The sequence below is a fragment of the Cryptotermes secundus genome, unplaced genomic scaffold (genome assembly GCF_002891405.2).
Source record: "Cryptotermes secundus unplaced genomic scaffold, Csec_1.0 scaffold925, whole genome shotgun sequence".
Classification (NCBI taxonomy): domain Eukaryota; kingdom Metazoa; phylum Arthropoda; class Insecta; order Blattodea; family Kalotermitidae; genus Cryptotermes; species Cryptotermes secundus.
In genome coordinates, this window is record NW_019733333.1 from 119,731 (window position 1) to 137,392 (window position 17,662).

The 17,662-nt window shown below is 37.4% G+C and overlaps 1 protein-coding gene across 2 annotated transcripts in view; it reads right to left on the minus strand.

Moving 5' to 3' along the window:
- LOC111868085 (rho GTPase-activating protein 1) overlaps window positions 1-17,662 on the minus strand; it is a 33,999-nt gene that overhangs the window by 7,401 nt on the left and 8,936 nt on the right. For both annotated transcript variants that reach the window (XM_023858468.2, XM_023858467.2), the window contains 6 exons: window positions 10,473-10,767; window positions 8,945-9,163; window positions 7,556-7,654; window positions 3,957-4,153; window positions 2,713-2,913; window positions 1,333-1,439 (listed from right to left, as the gene is read on the minus strand). In XM_023858468.2, the coding sequence (XP_023714236.1) occupies window positions 1,333-1,439; window positions 2,713-2,913; window positions 3,957-4,153; window positions 7,556-7,654; window positions 8,945-9,163; window positions 10,473-10,767 (1,118 nt within the window). The remainder of the gene's footprint in view (window positions 1-1,332; window positions 1,440-2,712; window positions 2,914-3,956; window positions 4,154-7,555; window positions 7,655-8,944; window positions 9,164-10,472; window positions 10,768-17,662) is intronic.

Consider the following 17,662-nt stretch of genomic DNA (forward strand, 5'->3'; position numbering starts at 1 on the left):
CCGAGATACCGGGTGCTCATATTATAAGGCAAGGTTATAAAACCATCTTTTAAGATCATTTTAGTGAAAGTTTCATCCTTCAAGGCGTACCATTCACTGCTCAAATACTAAACAACCTGCACCCATGGCCGAGATACAGGGCTCCCATATTATAAGGTAAGGTTATAAAACCACAATTTAAGATCATTTTAGTGAAAGTTTCATGTTCCTATCTCATAGAATTTAAGAACAATGATGAATAAATAATTTTCGAGCAAAATTTAAATGGCCGGCTGAATATATTACCGCAGGAGCCGCGGCCGCGGAATTTAAATCACCACGTCAAAGGGTTAATCACCAGCTTCCCACTGTGGTGGCCCAGGCTTCCTCCAAGTACTTAAGTTTCCCCTGCCAATTTTCATTCCACTTATTGTCCCATCATCATCATCATCATCATCTACAATCTGGGGCTTGTGCAACAGCCCAAAAAGTGGCCAGAGTACCAAGTTGACTCAGTCTTGCCACCATAATATTGAACAAAGATGATAAAAATTGTAGGATCTGAGATTCTCACAGCTGTGGTTATGAAGAGTTCTGTCTTCTGGGATATAACACCATGCAGTCTGCTGAAAGTCAACCAATGTTTCGCAGGAACATGTCGCCTCCATCTTAAGCATCAAAGAATAAGAATAGATTTCACCTGTCAGCCTTCCCTCCCAAGGAGAATGGTCCAATGAGATAACCATTACACCATGTCATTAATTAATTAACTGAAAATCAATACTGGAAATGGGCATTCCCTGTACTGTGTGGATTCACATATGACCATGAATGTAAGTTTTTTGTATTGTTTACCCAACACAGATAAAGTGAGCCTCATCAGTGAATAAGATGTAACAGTAAATGTGGGGGGGAGTGCAACTAACCAGCAGCAGTATTCAAACCACCTACCCAAGTCTCCATGTTCAAGTTGCTGACTTCTGTAGGCAATTTGTTGGATACCAATAATCAGACTGCAATGAACCATTCAAATAATGTTCTCCACAACATGCATGTTTTGCCTCAGAGCATGAGTAGTTGGTGTCAACACACAGGTAAACATGCCTCTTTCTTGAGACTGCCAATGGATGGTACAAAACACGTCCTCTTGGATTTTTCAGGTCACGAATCACTCTTGATATTCCTCAATATCGGCAGGAGCATTCTCATTACAAAAACCACAAAGAGAGTGTCTGCACTTCTCAGAATCATACCCATACTGACGTAAAATTTTTTCACCCAGACTGACTTTGGGAACAACCTCTTGTAGCTGTAATACTGAGTCATGAAACATCCTGTATATCAGATACTAACCTTAGAAAGAAATTGTACAATATATTTCAAAATCTGGTAGTTATCTTCAGGAAGCTTTTCTAAGATTAATATCTTAACTTGACGTGGTCGCTCTTCTTTTGACATACCTGAAAAAATTCACACTTTCAGATCATGATCAATACAAGAAGTATATGTACAGCTAACACACTGAGTACTGATCATGATATTTCAATTAAGTCACAGGATGATGGATGTACATGTTTCCACAATGTCAATACTTTACAAAATCTATTCCATACATGGTGGAATCTTAATGTGCAGGAGGCATGAGAACAGAGTTTGTGAGCAGTGACTTTGTATATTCTTTGATGGTCCATTACAGCTAGCAGTTACAGAAGAAATCAGTTTAAACTTTCTATACCAATAGTACAAGGACTGTTCAAATGAAACCTGTTCAGGGACTGTTCTGGGTGAAGGAATAAAGGCCACTAAAAACTGTCTGTGTAAGCAGTGAGGTAGGCATGCCACTGACAGACCAGCCAACAGATCCTCTTTGCACAGCTCCCTTGACTGCTTCAGAAACCGAAGCACCACCAGAGCCTACAAATTCATCTGACCTGAATCTTGAGCCCTCTAGTGTTTTCTTCACAGGGAAAAACATGTGAATGAGTTTCATGTGAACAATCTTCATACTATACAGAATAATGTGAAACAGGTGCATAACTGTTGCAGGAAATCAGTCTATCTTGTGCCTCTGGATTTGGTTCCACTGACCTTTCTGCCCTCTGCTATAGATATGTTAAATCAGAAATTAATAAAAATATGACACTGAACCAATCATCAAGGGTGTAGAAACCCAATTTTGTGCTGGAGGCACCCACAGGGAAGAATATGACCCCCAGTAACAGGACGATCATAAGGGCAATGATCAGCAGAAGGAATCTACAACCTAATGTGGACTTCAAACCATCAGGTGGGGGGGATCTTCATATTTCACATTCCCAAATCTCTATTTTCACTTCTTATTTTGCCATCTTACATGCAACTAGTGAAGTGGAAATAAGCAACGTGCAACAGGATGCTGCAGTAAAATATTCCCAAATCTGTTTTATCTATGGCATAGGCGAAGGCCTCAATCTGTGAACAGAAAACCTGCACACAGATGGGATCTCTCTGAGTAAGAGTCCAGTGTCTTAACCCAAGAGTACTAGGTACCCTTTTCTGACACAAGATAATTTGTGAGCGTGGTAAAATTATGTAATGGGATCCAATTAATTTCAGATCAGCATAATTTTGACACAAAATTCTCTATAATCAGCATTTTTTGAAGAGTTAAGTAGCTACATGTCATATTTATATTTCTACTTTATACCTCACATGCTGAAATATACAGAAAGGAAGAATGTACAAACAACTTACTCTGGAACTGTGTTATTTCATCATAGAGATCAAAGGTCATAAGTGGTTCCTCTAGCTCTCGCAAGAATGTCTTTAGAAGAACAGCTGCAAGATGAACATCACCATGGAAATCCACTGGCTGACCCTGGTTGTATTTAGATTGCAGCTCTTTCACAAGCTGGACACTTGCTGATCTTCGGAATAATCCCTCTGTTTCCAGAGCTACAAAAAAAGATGTCAAACAATCTTGTAAATTTTGAATTCCTACATTAATGAGACGTAACAGAACATCAAACATGAATGTGAGGTTCTGTTCAAAAAAGGTTATCAACTGCATGATGAGTTCACTTCTCTCATAATTCAGCACCAAAATATGCATTTAAAAACGACTCTAAATAATATTATGAACTCTGGTTAACAATTTACAGCCTAACTAGTATAACACCCAATGAGAACTCAATGGAAGTTCCTTCATTTGTTACATAAGCTTTCATAATGTGGCATATTCGCTCAAAGCAAGAACTGCAGTCACAACAGCCAGCTATTGCTAGGCAACAGTAAACAACAGAGAAATGGTGTTCTCTGCACAGTCTGTGCCAACGACTGCACATGCAACAATGAAATGCGTCATGCCAGCATTAAGCAACAATTGCACCGCAACAGGGGGAACAGTATTTTCTATGTGGCCCATACTGAGATGTTATAAGCAGGACTAGTCAGGTGTTGCAGTTTTTTAAGACAATCTCTGGGGTTCAGTTGTGAGTTGTTGCTTTGAGAAGCTGGTAGCTGAGGCCAGGGGACAGTTCGGGAGCCCAGAGGAAGGAGAACATCTGCCATAGAAAGCCGCTACCAAGCAATGGCTAGTGAAGACTGTAACAGATGGAGAAGCCTGGTGTATCCTATAGTAATTTGTGAAGTTTGTAGAACAGTAGTTCTACTCAAGAACTCACTTGTAGTTATGAGCTGTAAGGGTGCAATAAATCTGATTACCAATCCAAATCCCATCCATAGTCACTGCTTTCTCCTTTATATTTTTCTAGTGCTACATGCCACTGAATAACATATCAAGGCTGACATTTGATGCCATCTCCCATGAATAACACCACTAACAGCCAATCAAAAACTGTCATCTTTATACAGTACATCACATTTCAAATATCCACATAAAAATATTATCAGTACTCATTGAACAGATGGGAAAACTGTGTGATGGAATATGCTCTTTCAAACTGAAAGAAAAGCTGCAAACTACAATACATACTCACCATCTGGTTGACTGAGAAACTCCACACACTGTCTTACTACTGGTGGAATCACTTCTCCATTATTGTTATCTTTGATAAACTGAAGTGAGACACCAAACTGTTGTGTCTGTATAGGGGTATGAAACTTGGCGTTTTGTTGAGGTACTGATGGTAATTGTACCACTCGGCTGGTTTTCTGTAAGAGACGCTCATCATGCCTGCAAGACACATTTTAAGTATGCTCACCATAGCAGTACTCATAAAATATTGGAAAAGAAAGTATCACATTTCTGTTCTTAATCATTTTAACCTGTCAGCTTGTGAAGACATCAATGCCAACAGTGTGCATAACGCAATGAAGCAAATTACAAATGACCCATATGCTAATCAGTTCAGAATTTCTTGACTGTCTAAACAAACCTCAAAAGGTACTGTGGCTGCAGGGCCATTACACAACTTTGGCACACTTCTCAACTCTGACTGGCTTCCATATGAGACAAGCAAACAGATGCATGCACATGCATGACAAGCAGACTTCTGCCTTAATTCTATGCTGCTTCAGCGAGCTCTCTTAAAGATATTCTTCAAAGCAAATTACTATGGCCCATCTGGCTTCAAGGAAGAAATGTAGGCCACTCAACATTCAAGCAATATTTTGAGTTATACATGTGTTTCTACAGAGACAGGATGGCATCACAGTAGCACCACAGTCCAGGTAATATGATTGAAGAAATGCTTCTTCTTTATAAAACTAAATTCTTCCATCAAACACTACACAAAACACCATCATTTCATTTTACAAACAACTGAGTAATGATTTTCACATTGATACATTTTAAATTAACACTGCTTCTTTCATAAGAGTAATGGACTCTAACTAAAATCAAATCATTACAATTGTACACATGCCAGGCCATGAGTATATTCTATCTGTATCCACAAATCCTCCTGCCCCTCACACAGCCAGTCACCACCACCTCTGTTTTCCTTGTTCAGTACTGTTCCTGTAAGATTTATCCCAAAAGTATCTTGGCCCATATCATCACATTCAAGTGTTTATCATATGTAGGTAAGTCAATAAGTAAGTTACAAATGGATATAGAACTTAAACAAATAAGAGTACTGATTTGAAAAATGCTTTTATTTCTCAACATAATCTCCCTGTACATCGAGGCACTTGTCCCATCATTTCACAAGCCCCTGAAAATCAGCAGCTTAGAATTCTTTGGGCTGCTGTCGGAACCAGGCGGTAGCTTCCCTTTACAGGGAACATTTACATCCTGAGGATGTTAAAGTAGGAGTCGGCATTTATGTAAATGCTGACTCCTCCTAACGCCCTCAGGAACCTTCGTATGGCCATTAAACGGAAGTGACCAGGACTCCTCACCAAAGGCGTGTTGCTCTTGCATGAGAACGCACGTCCCCATACTGCCAACAAGACAAATGAGATGCTGCGAAATTTCAAGTGGGAAGTCCTCGAGCATCCTCCATATAGCCCCGACCTTGCTCCAAGCAACTTCCATTTGTACGGCCCTCTTAAACATCATCTTTTGGCTGAACATTTTCCTGACGATGAAGCTGTAGAAAGGGAAGTCACTGCCTGGTTCTGACAGCAGCCCAAAGAATTTTATGCTGCTGGTTTTCAAGGGCTTGTGAAATGATGGGACAAGTGCCTCAATGTACAGAAAGATTATGTTGAGAAATAAAAGCATTTTTCAAATAAGTACTTTTATTTGTTTAGGTTTTATATCCATTTGTAACTTACTTATTGACTTACCCTCGTACTATCAAATTCATGTGTATACATAAGTACACTATAAATACAGGGAGATCGAGAAGTCGCACACATCACACTAAGCAATTATATTTTGCTGGTTTCATGCACAAACTACAAGACATACAGCACATACTATTAATGTTTATAACCTTACATCTTAGAAATGAAAAATCAAATCATATCTTTACAAATGGCTCGGTTAGGCTGCACCATAGCTCAAACAGTTAGTCGCTGGCTTCCCACTGCGGTGGCCCAGGTTCGATGCCGTGTCTGGTCAAGTGGGATTTGTGGTGGACAAAGTGGCACTGGTCAGGTTTTCTCTGAGTACTTCGGTTTCCCCTGCCAATCTTCATTCCACCAATTGCTTCACAATCACCCTCATCTATCATCTGGGGCTGGTACAATAGGCCAGAAGTGGCCGCAGTACAAGGGACTTAGTCCCACCCCACTAGCAATAAAAAAAATACAAATGGCTTCCCTGTTTAGCAATGCATGCACGAGCTCTTTTTACCATGTTTGAGGCCACTTTGTGGAGCACCTGTAAACTGATGCTGTTAATCACTGTTGTAATGTTCCTCTTGATGTCATCCAGTGTATGTGGATTGTTTTTATAGACAATTCCTTTGAGGTACTCCTAAAGGAAAAAATTTGCGGGTGACAAATCGGGCTAATGAGGGGAACAAAATCCTTTCGAAATGAGATGGTCACCGAAAAACTCGCGCAAGAACTGCATGATTTCATTAGATGTGTGACATGTGGCACCGTCTTGCTGCAACCAACACTCACGTTCATCAACTTCAAGAAGCGCAATAAACTGTGTAATGATGTCTTGGTACACTGCACTGTTCACTGTTGTTTCAAAGAAAATTTGGCCTACTATTTGACGTGATACAGCACACCACACTCCAATTTTCTGACAGTGCAAGGGCTTTTCATGTAACACATGTGGATTTTCATATGACCAAATCCTATTGTTTTGAGTGTTCATGTAGCCACTAAGGTGAAACCATGCTGCATCAGTGAAGAAACACTGATCAAACTCTTCAATTCCATGAAAACTCATTCTTGGGAAAATGACATGTCTGTCAAGCAATAAACAAAGCTATACTGCAGATGCTGTATGACCGATAGACGACAGATGGCATTTCTACTCGTTGTTAGTACTCCTACAGTACCATCTAGCAGTAGGAGATATAATCCTATTAACTGCAATACAATCTATAACAACTTTCAGTTTGATGTGCATGACTTTTCGATCTCCCTGTACATTTTAAGTAGTTACTATAGGATTCTGACGATGGAGTATAACACACTGATATGTGGGTCCAGTGATTGAGGCTAGCTCTTTCTAAGGGACCCAACTGAATAGGTGTTTTCCTTCACCTGAGGACGGAAACAGATCCAGTTTCCGAAACGTCGTGTTTTTATTTGTTATCTTAAAAACCAGGACGATGGATAAAGTCCAAAAACCCAACATATCAGTGTCCCTGTACATCTTCCTTCATTACTTGTCCCTGCTACTGCAATTACCACTACTCTCCATCTTGTGTGCACGCACGCACGCACACAGAGTTAAATATTTGATAATTCATGCTATAAGTTTCTTGGGTGGGGCATTTTTGGCTGAACTGATTAGCATAACAAAAAACAAAATTACAAACATGAAATATTTCTACAGACTATATTCACATTTCACATGCAAAAACTGTGAAAAATGTTAATTCTTAGACTGAAGACAGTTCAACACATGTATAACTAGTGACTTGAAGTGGGTTTTGTTAACTGTCTTAATCCCTCACAAAAACAGCAGCCTCAGAGATACAGCACAACAAAACATACTTACTCCAGAACAGGCTGTGGTATGCTGATCTGATCTAAATGAAGATGCTGCTTCAATTCATGAAGATAATTTACGTACATAACCTTTCGACCAAATTTTGCACTAAAAAATAAGCATAAATATCAAAAGTTAGTTACAGCTTGTACTATATGCATTGACATCTAAATGTATCAGCAGCTGGGTGATACTGCAAATCCTTTTGTTTTATATTTACTGTATATGTACTTGATCTAAGTAAAGAAAGACAATCAGATTGATCGTATGTTCACAGACAGCAGATGACATTCAAATATACATGATGTCTGATCTTTGAGAGGAGTTGATTGTGATGGTGGTTGCAGAAGTTAGGGAATAACTAAAAGCACAACACAAAACACTGATATGGAGAGGCACAATCTCAAGAAGCTAAATGAAGTGGAAGGTAAAGAACTATATCAGGTTAAAATCTCAAACAGGTTCACAGCTTTGGAAAATCTAGATGTGAGTAGAACATTATAATGAGGCAGTATACTAGAAATTCACAGACTTCAAGAGAGGCTGATTCAGTTAGAAGTAAGTATTGCACAATACTCCCATTCATGCTGGTGTACCCATGAAACTAATTATACTAAATAAAATGTGTTTAAATAAAAACCTATAGCAAATAACACATAGCTAACCTTTGTCTGATACATTTCCTACACAAAATAATCAGAAACATGCTATCTAAAACATAAAGATTAAAATATACAAACCTGTAATTGTGCATATAATTTGTATGGCTGTGAAACTTGGTCTCTCACTTTAAGTGAAGAGTGCTGAGGAGAATGTTTAGACCTATGAGGGATAAAGTAGAGGCTAGAGAAGATGAAATAATGAGATGGGAAGGGCATTTTGCAAGGAGCAAAGTGAAAATGCATACACAGTTTTGGTAGGAAAACCTGAAGGAAAGAGTCTTCTATGAAGATCTAGATACAGATGGGAGGCTAACAGTTAAAAGATCTTAATGAAATACAATGAGAAGGTGTGAAATGGATTCATCTGGTTCAGGGTACGGACCAGTGGCACGTTCTTGTGAACAGTGTTACTGAACCCCTGGTTCCATAAAATGCTGCAGATTTCTTGAGTGGGTGAGAAACTATTGGCTTCTCAATAAGGACTCAGCTCTACAGAATTAGTTAGTTCATATAAAAGAATATATTTCTACTATAAATACAAAGTCACAAAATATGGTGACTCATCTGAGATCTTCAGTCATAGCAAACTCTACAAGGTCTTGGCAAAATTAATGCCTGTGCAGGTATGTTTCACCAGTAATTCAAGATACCACCCTTTAAAAAAAAAAAAAAGCTGTAACAATGTTAAAAAAAACAATATTAAGATTTTGTATGGCTTTAGTTACAAATAACACACCTGATTGCTGCTCTGAAGATTTGCCATACCACTCTTATAAAATTGGTTGGATGGACTAGATACAATGCTTTAAGATTCTTCTTGTACTTGCGGTCAAACGCTCGGTATGCTTGCCACAACCAGGAGAGTGGGGGCTTGTTCTTGCTTGTGAGGCCATAATGAAAGTATACAAGGCTGTAGTCTTCCTCAACAAACTTATCCAATGTATACATCAGGTACCTACAACAAACATCACACTGTAAAACAGGAGAAGGGGAATTACTGTGATGTCGAGTACATCATTTCCAAATACACCCTCTGAAATTTTGCACCCCTCATTATTCTTGAAGTGCATCTACTGGCAGACAAAAGACTACCAATCACAAAGCTTAGTGACAGCAGAGATATTATTCTGCACAGAGGCAAGAGCAATTCTTTTTCTTTGTTATTTCATGAAATATAGACGTCAAAGAAATTTTCAAATAAAAATGACAGCTCCTCAGAGTTCTATATATAACTTAATGCATCAATTTCTTTTATGGTGGGGTGTTTGTGTGGAACCTAACACCATTTGATATGAGCTGTAAGCAGGAATTATAGCACACAGATATGAAACAAAACTAAATTTGAAAAACATCTCCCCAATCCAAAATTTAACAAAGGGCAGAAAGAGTAAAATTACAGGCCATGACCATGCATACTGCAGCCAAGATATACAGTGCGAGTTTCCCCAGAATAACTGGGGCGTAATGCCATGTAGTGCAGCAGACTGTTACAAACATCTTCATGCTAGAAGAGGCCCTCTACTCTTAAGATGTTGGCATTATGTTCCTCAAAAACAATGGTAATGATCTACAAGAATGAATGGAGCCACACCCTAGAAAACAGTAATCTTCAGAATCTACAATACATGTACCCCTCATTTAACAAACACTCAATTTACAAAATTTTGTCCACAATGCAGCATATTATTCTGCACATGTTTCTCACTTAATGAATTTCATTTTTGCTAGAACAAACAACTTACATTCATGATTTTTGGGGGGAGGGGAGCTAAGACAGAGAAATGCATGAAATCCAGAACACTTGGGGGAGAAGCACACAGAAATACTTGGCTTCAACTTTCCACTGAATAGAAGACCATACACACCCAAAATGAATTTTAAAATTCTACTCAAAAGAAAAAAAATTTAAATGCCACCTAACAGGAAGGCCAAAACCTGGACATTGTCTTAAAACACTGTCAGATAACAGCAATGCTGAGACCAAAAAGGCCAACCTAATGGTCTAATTTCATGACTGGGGAGGCGGTGGTGGCAGTGATGATGATGACTACTACTACTACGTATTTCAGTTTTACAGACGACTCAAGTGGACAATGTTTCACCAAAGCGACATCATGTTCATAACTCCTTGTGTAAATTACACATCCAAATTTGTGGAAATAACATTTTGAAACAAAAAATGTGTGATTTATGTGCTGAAACACAAAATATGTACATTAATCAGTTTTTGTAATATATTTTATTAAAAGATGAAAAACATTTACCTTAATAAAAGTGCATGATCCAATACTTTGTTCCCAGGCAGCTTACAAGCTGAAACAACAATCACTTTTCGGCCATATGTGTCATCTCCTACAACTTCCACAATTCCATATTTGGCAACTTCTGAGAAATCTTCCTCCATTTCATCATCAACAAAAGGATAAGACAGACTATCTACTCCTGTTGCAATTACTGGAGCATTAACCAACTCCTCTTCAAAGTTCTCTTCAATGGTACCATCTGATACAGGAGATTCAAGGTAATCCAAACCACTGGCTTCAGTTTTCTCTTCCATGTCTATATGGCACAAAAATAAGAAATTATGTATAAAAGCATTGTGCCAGCTTATGAAATAATTCTTTTACTTGTGCATTTATTTTATTCATTATTTCCAACTCATAATCATATCTTACAGAACATATGGTAAGTGTGTGATTGAATGAAAAGAAGAAAACTCAATAACTGGAATTGCTTTACTTCAAAACACCAAGTGACTGAGAAAAGAAATAAAGTAACAATATAATTGAAGGTGTGAAGAAAACTAACTAAAAACAGAAACTTTGCAGAGATCAGACAGTGATTCTAGGGGAATATTTTGGATCTTGTCATATGTTACATACATTCTGAATGATCAGAGAGAAAAATGGAAAAGAACAAATATGTTTAATATCATTAGCATGTTCCAGGCAAAATAAATAACCTGTTCAACTTCTAGTATCTGACCTATGATGTTAAAACTATTGAGAATTTTATTTTTAAATCATAAGTTGGTCAGAAGTGATAGAGAACAAAAATGTTTATGTCTGCAAACAGTTCCCTCTGTCCCCTACAACTCAACATGTTTTTCAATTTAAAATTTATCAGGAACACTGCTTCTTGCCTACTCATTAGCATAAACAACAAAGTGACAATTAGTGCATAATCGGAATCAAACTCAAATAATTTATCACATCTCTCTCTCTCTCTCTCTCTCTCTCTCACACACACACACACACATATACACATGCACCTCCTGACAAACATCTAACAGTTCTTCACCTCGGTGCTCCTGTTGACTTTTATCACCTTCCAGTAGCAGTACACATCTCCAGAATAAGTAATTTCCACTACCAGCCACTCCTTTTTACTATGAAATGTTCAAATATTCTACTGTGAACAATTACACAGCTTCAAGATTAATGTCTTCTGGGATGTGTCACTGCTTAGTGCAGTAGTTAGTAATATTTTGGGATAATCTGCTGCATTCATCTTCAGGGTAGAAGATTACAGCCTTCTTGGATGTGTTGCAATGTAGTTTGGTAAATATCAGACTAAACAATATAATATCCCAGAAGACAGCACTCTTCGTCTTCACCATCATGAAAACTTAAAATTTCACAGTTAAAGTTCTTATTAAACCATAAACATGATGATTATTTGTTTGTTTGTTTGTTTGTCTGCATGAACAAGCAATAAGCATAGTGGTTGGCTTTTCTGGCACATTCTCTTATAAGACCAACTGCATGGATGTAAATTTGGTGAATTTCAACTGCTACGACAGGTTTTTATCTGCTAAACATTACCAAGATATAAAAAATATCAGTATAAGAAATTCTCTTGCCAGAGTTTGACTGCCTAAGCAATAAAAATGCAATGGGCATCATATGCCTATTTGTTCTAATCCTGCCCTCTACAGGGCATCTGTAACCCTGTAACATCTAAAAAATACAACACACTGCATAATCTGCTGTGTAGTAGTACTCGGTGGAAACAATTACCAAGGCACAGAAATGAACTAAGACCAGTTCACAAAGTTTCAAAAATTAAATATAAAATCTAAAAATGTAAGTTCCAGATCTGTAGAATAACCTGAATAATTTGAAGAGAAACATCAATTTGAGACATTTTCACCTATGAAAGTCTCTGGAATTGAAATTGGAACATCTGAAAGGTGATGTGTAATTATGTAGCATAAGAAGGTGCACACATAAGTATAAAGTTTGGTGTACTTGGTGGAAACTCTAGATGTTCATAAAAAGTTAGTTTTTATTCCTCTTTATGCTGTCAACTTTCTCTTGTGGATAATCAGCATACCTCCAAACTACGAACTGTGGGGAAGATACATACAGATGATTCAGACCAAGTAATGTCCCATCAACTACAAGTTCTGTATAATATTTATAAAATAAACATTCATGACAGACAAAAAATGGCATTACATCTTCAATACAATATCCTAAAATCCTCTGCAAGCATCCTGACTCGCACTCAAACCACTAGGAACACATTTTGTAACACCTTCAGTATTTCCATACATTCAAGAATGTAATGCCACTTAAATTATCCTTCAAGCCAGTTAAGTTATTAGATACCATAAGAGGAATGTATACATTAAGACAAAGGCAACTTTCTGGTTATGAAAAAGCAAAGACCAAACACCACATGCCCACCTGTCACCATATCACAGCTTCTTTTAAATGTTACTGATTATTCACATGTGTTACTTACCAGCATTCTTGTATGTTTCATTACATAACAGGGTAGTTTTTGATCTCACACAAGTGCTCCCTCCTTTTCAAGTTAGGTTATGTTTGGTAACACTGAATACATCTTTTGTTTATTTCTCTGACATCAATACAGAACAAATATTACAATGTCATGAGATGTGCTGCCATGAAAACCGCACACCTCTTAGATGCTGTTTAGCTGTTTCCAAAATCACGTTTTTTAATTTTTAGTCATACTGACACCAAGAACGGTCTAATGAGAAAGGATGGCATAAATGGACTAACAAAGATGATGTCCCAAGTAGTTCACTAACAGCTACATACTGACCAGTATCATTTCACAAATCTGAACACTGTAAAGCCTTTATCTAATATAGTGGTGGCTGATTTTGGTAAAATGAGTAAGTTAACATACTTTGGTACCAGAAGTCTGTTCTGAACTCCATCTAACTGAGGTTAAGTGAATGTAACTTTTTTCTTCTATGGCTCTATAGCCCTTTTCAGTGAGTGAAGACTGTTCATGTCTTAGATTACATGGCCAGTGTGATCAGTGGTGGATGCAACTTAGCCTTTTATAAATATTTTAATACAGATTTCTGGCAAAAGTGAGTCTTATATGATGCTATAGAAAAATGTATGTTTGGCATGAAAGACACTTCAGATCCTATCAATAACAGGATGATTCATTCTGCCCAGTACACAGTAAAAAAGAAATATGGAGAACCAAAAGAGAAAACTGAAACACATATAAAACCGGTCAGAGAGCAGAGTAACAAGATGAGATATTCCTATTACAGAGTTTGTATCCTCATATCTGACAGTTTAATAGTACTTCTGATAGGTACAGATGTTCAGCAATTTATGAAATCTTACAGAACTTACATTTCCCCATAACCATGTGTTACGCAAAGACTGTAAACAAAAATAGTGCAGTCAAGGGAAGAGCATAAGTGGCGTTCTCAGTGCCCCTGCTCTCACACTTCTTTGAAAGACAGTGACGTCAAAAATTTGCAGAAGTTAATAGAAAATAATAAAAACTCTGCTCAAGTTGTGGGTTTTCTTCAAAAATAACATCTTCACTTCAACAACAGAATATTATTTTCACAAAAAGTTTTGAAAGATTAAATTTTAAAACCATTCTTAACTAAGGTTTTACATACAATGAAAATTTATGAACTTCTACTCTGTTAAGTTTTGGCCTCCACATTTGAGGCAGAAAGTATGCAATTTCTGTGAGCTGTTGATTCAATTCTTATAAATGAAATTCTATATCACTTTTCATTGAAATTACCTCATGTATTATGTATTACGGAACACCATTTCTTCTCGTCTGAAATTCAATCGGTTTCTATTGATAATTATATTTTTTGTGCCTACTATTGTAGAAAACATGTATTGAAGGGCAGTGTGTGTATTTTTGTTAATGATAATATAACTTCCTCCAGTTTCAATCTGGAGACCTGTTGTGTTGACAGAGACATTGAGGTATGTGCTGTTCAATTAAACCTTCTGAATAATACATTTTATATATTAACAATTTATAGGTCACCATCTGGAAATTTTTCTAAATTATTTAGAGCAAGCTTTACAGTTGCTTTATAACCCTAAAACTGATCTATTAATTTGGGGGGACATAAATATAGATTATTTAGAAGAGTCAAATAGAGTCAAGCAACTAAATGCCCTACTTAAAACTTTTAACTTAGTAAACAAAATTACCTTTCCCACTAGAATATGCAGAAGTACTAGCACTGCCATCGATAATATATTTATGGATACTTCTAAAGATAGAAAATTTTTGTCTCATCTCTGCACAATGGGTTGTCTGATCATGAAGGTCAATTACTTACCATAGGCCTCCCATTATTACATAAAAAAGAATGCCATATTTACTCCTATAGGAAAATTAATAATTTTACAACTGCTGATTTCCAAAAGCAATTGAGTTATGAGAACTGGGATGATGTTTTTGGTGGGAATAATGCGAATCTCATAATTAATTCTTCTTTGAGCACATATTTGAGAAATTTTAACCCCTTTCCTATAGTAAATAAGCATATGCCAGCTAAGAGAACCACTATGCTACATGACAGAAGGTCGCGGGTTCAAGTCCCAATGAGGTCACTGGATTTTTTCAATTGACCTAATCCTTCCGGCTGCAATATGGTCCTGGGGTTGACTCAGCCTCTAATGGAAATGAGTACCAGGAATTAATTAAATAATTTTCCTGGGGAGTAAAGTGTGGCTGGCGCATAAGGCTGACAACCTTACCGCCATCTTTTAGACGATGGTCTAGATCAAGGGTCTCCAAACAACGGCCCGCAATGTAATTTTATCCGGCCCGTGAAAGAATTGTGCAGAAATGCGCCAATTGAACTAATTTTCCAATGAGTACTGGTAAATGTGATTCCGAGCTTATTGACCTGACATATTATACTGCAGTTTGATGGCTTAGCTGTTGAAAGGTTCTCACGCGCTTCTTTCAGCTCAGGAATGAAATTGATATATTTCATACCTAGAAAACCATAACGAATCATTTTTATCAGATACCAAGTGGCTTTGGAAATTAGCAGTTTTGCTGATCTGGTAAGCCATATGAACCATTTGAATTGAAAGTTGCAGGGTGAAAATAACTTAGTCTGTGATTTCTTTGCACTTATCAAGGCATTCGGAGCAAAGTTGATACTTCTGGAAAGCCAAGTGAAAAATTGTAACTTTGTTCATATGCTATACTGTGCAGAGTTGCATAAAAAGGGTGAAGCAGAATTTCCTTCCTCATTTGCAAATTTAGTCATTTTAGATTTGAAAGAACAATTTCGGAAGCAATTTGCTGATTTGGATTCCAGTGCTCAGGAAATTAGATTGTTCAAAAATCCGTTTGACTGTTATGCTGCAGATGTCAAATTCAAATGGAATTTATTGAACTTCAGGAAAATTATCATATTAAAGACAAATACAAGGAAGGGAATTTGATCGAATTTTATAAATTTCTGAACTCTGAGCAATTTCCAAATTTAAAGAAATTTGCCTGTAAATTTATCTCCATTTTTGGAACGGCGTATCTGTGTGAACAAACTTTTTTCCCAGATGAAGTACATCAAGTCGAAATACAAGGCAAATTTATCCGATGAACATTTAAGGTCACTACTTGTGATTAGCGTTTCAAAATTTGAGCCTCAATTTAATCAAATTTTAAGTATGCAAAAAGAGTTCCATCATTCACATTAATTGTTTTATTATAATTTGTGATGAAAATATGAGCATTTGCTGCCTCTGTCTGTTGTCATTAATATACGATAATTTATTCTCACGTACTTTGTATTTAGTTTATGAAATTCTGTGCTTTCAATAAAACTCATATACCTAGAGTTATTAATTTCTCATTTTATCCGGCCCGTTGAAAGTGCTGAATTACCTAATGTGGCCCGCGGTTCGAAAAGTTTGGAGACCCCTGGTCTAGATAATGTGGGACCCTCAACGTCTCACAACCCTATGGGCTTTCACGGCCTGTTACAGAGATAGCTTTACTTTACTTTTTTACATCTAAGAGAACTAGTATAAATTGGATTACACCTGCTATAAGAAACTCTTGCAAACACGAAAAGGATTTATACTTAATGATTAAAAGATTGACAATTTATTTATAAAGGTATATTACAACAGGTATTGTAAAATATTAAATAAGGCTATAACTGCAGCCAAGAAAATGGCATATGATAATTATATTAAAAATTCGCATAATTAACTTAACACCACTGGGAAAATCATTAATACGGAGACAGGCAGAACTTCAAAGCATGAAGATAGACAGTATTTAATTGAGAAGTTTGTTGTGACCTGAAGGCCGACTCCTGGTAACATGTTAAAAGAGTATTTAATTTTTATTTTAGGGGAAAATGTTGGCTAGAATAGAATAAGTATTTTGGGAAATACTAGTAAGACATATGCAAGAGAATGTAGAGAAGGGTTAAGAAACTTCAAAGAATTTCTACGTATGGAATTAGAAGGACGTTCGCCTGTGACGCGTCAATGTCCTGTCAGCACAATGACGTTGAAGGTATATCGAAATGCTAGCTCTACAAAATCTACACTTGAGTGATGGGGGAACGTTTGCGGGTAAAAGTGTTAGCCAAATGGACTAGCAGTAAGGGGGCGTGTCCACTCCCAAGGATCCCAGTCAACGAGAGCTAGCCACCTTGGGACATAACGTCACTGTAGGCGGACTTGCACCCCCCCGGGAAAGTAATGAGTTAGCGAAAATACAGGTATATAACCCGGGGAGTAAATTAGTATCGACTATTCAAACAATAATTTTGGGCAGTAGTAGCCGTAGGCTACGCAGGAGGAGGTATCGACTGGATGCCGGACAACGCCATCCGTCTGCAGTCTCAACGCAAAGTAAGTGGAACTACTCTTATCGCCATGCTATTTAATTGTGATATTATCAAAGTGTAACTGCCCCAATGGGACATGAGTTAGGAATGTTACAAGTGTACAGGGCGTTAGAGTGAGTCATAGGAGGGATGCAGAGGTAGACATGCGTAACATAGAGACTGCAGAGGGTGTGTCCAAATGCAGGGAAGATCGATGCAGGGATGTGTAAAGATATATATATATATATATATACAGGGTGTCCCAGGAGGAATGTGCCAAACTTCGGGCGGGTGTTCCTTATGTTAGAGTATGCAGATCTAACCCAAAACACC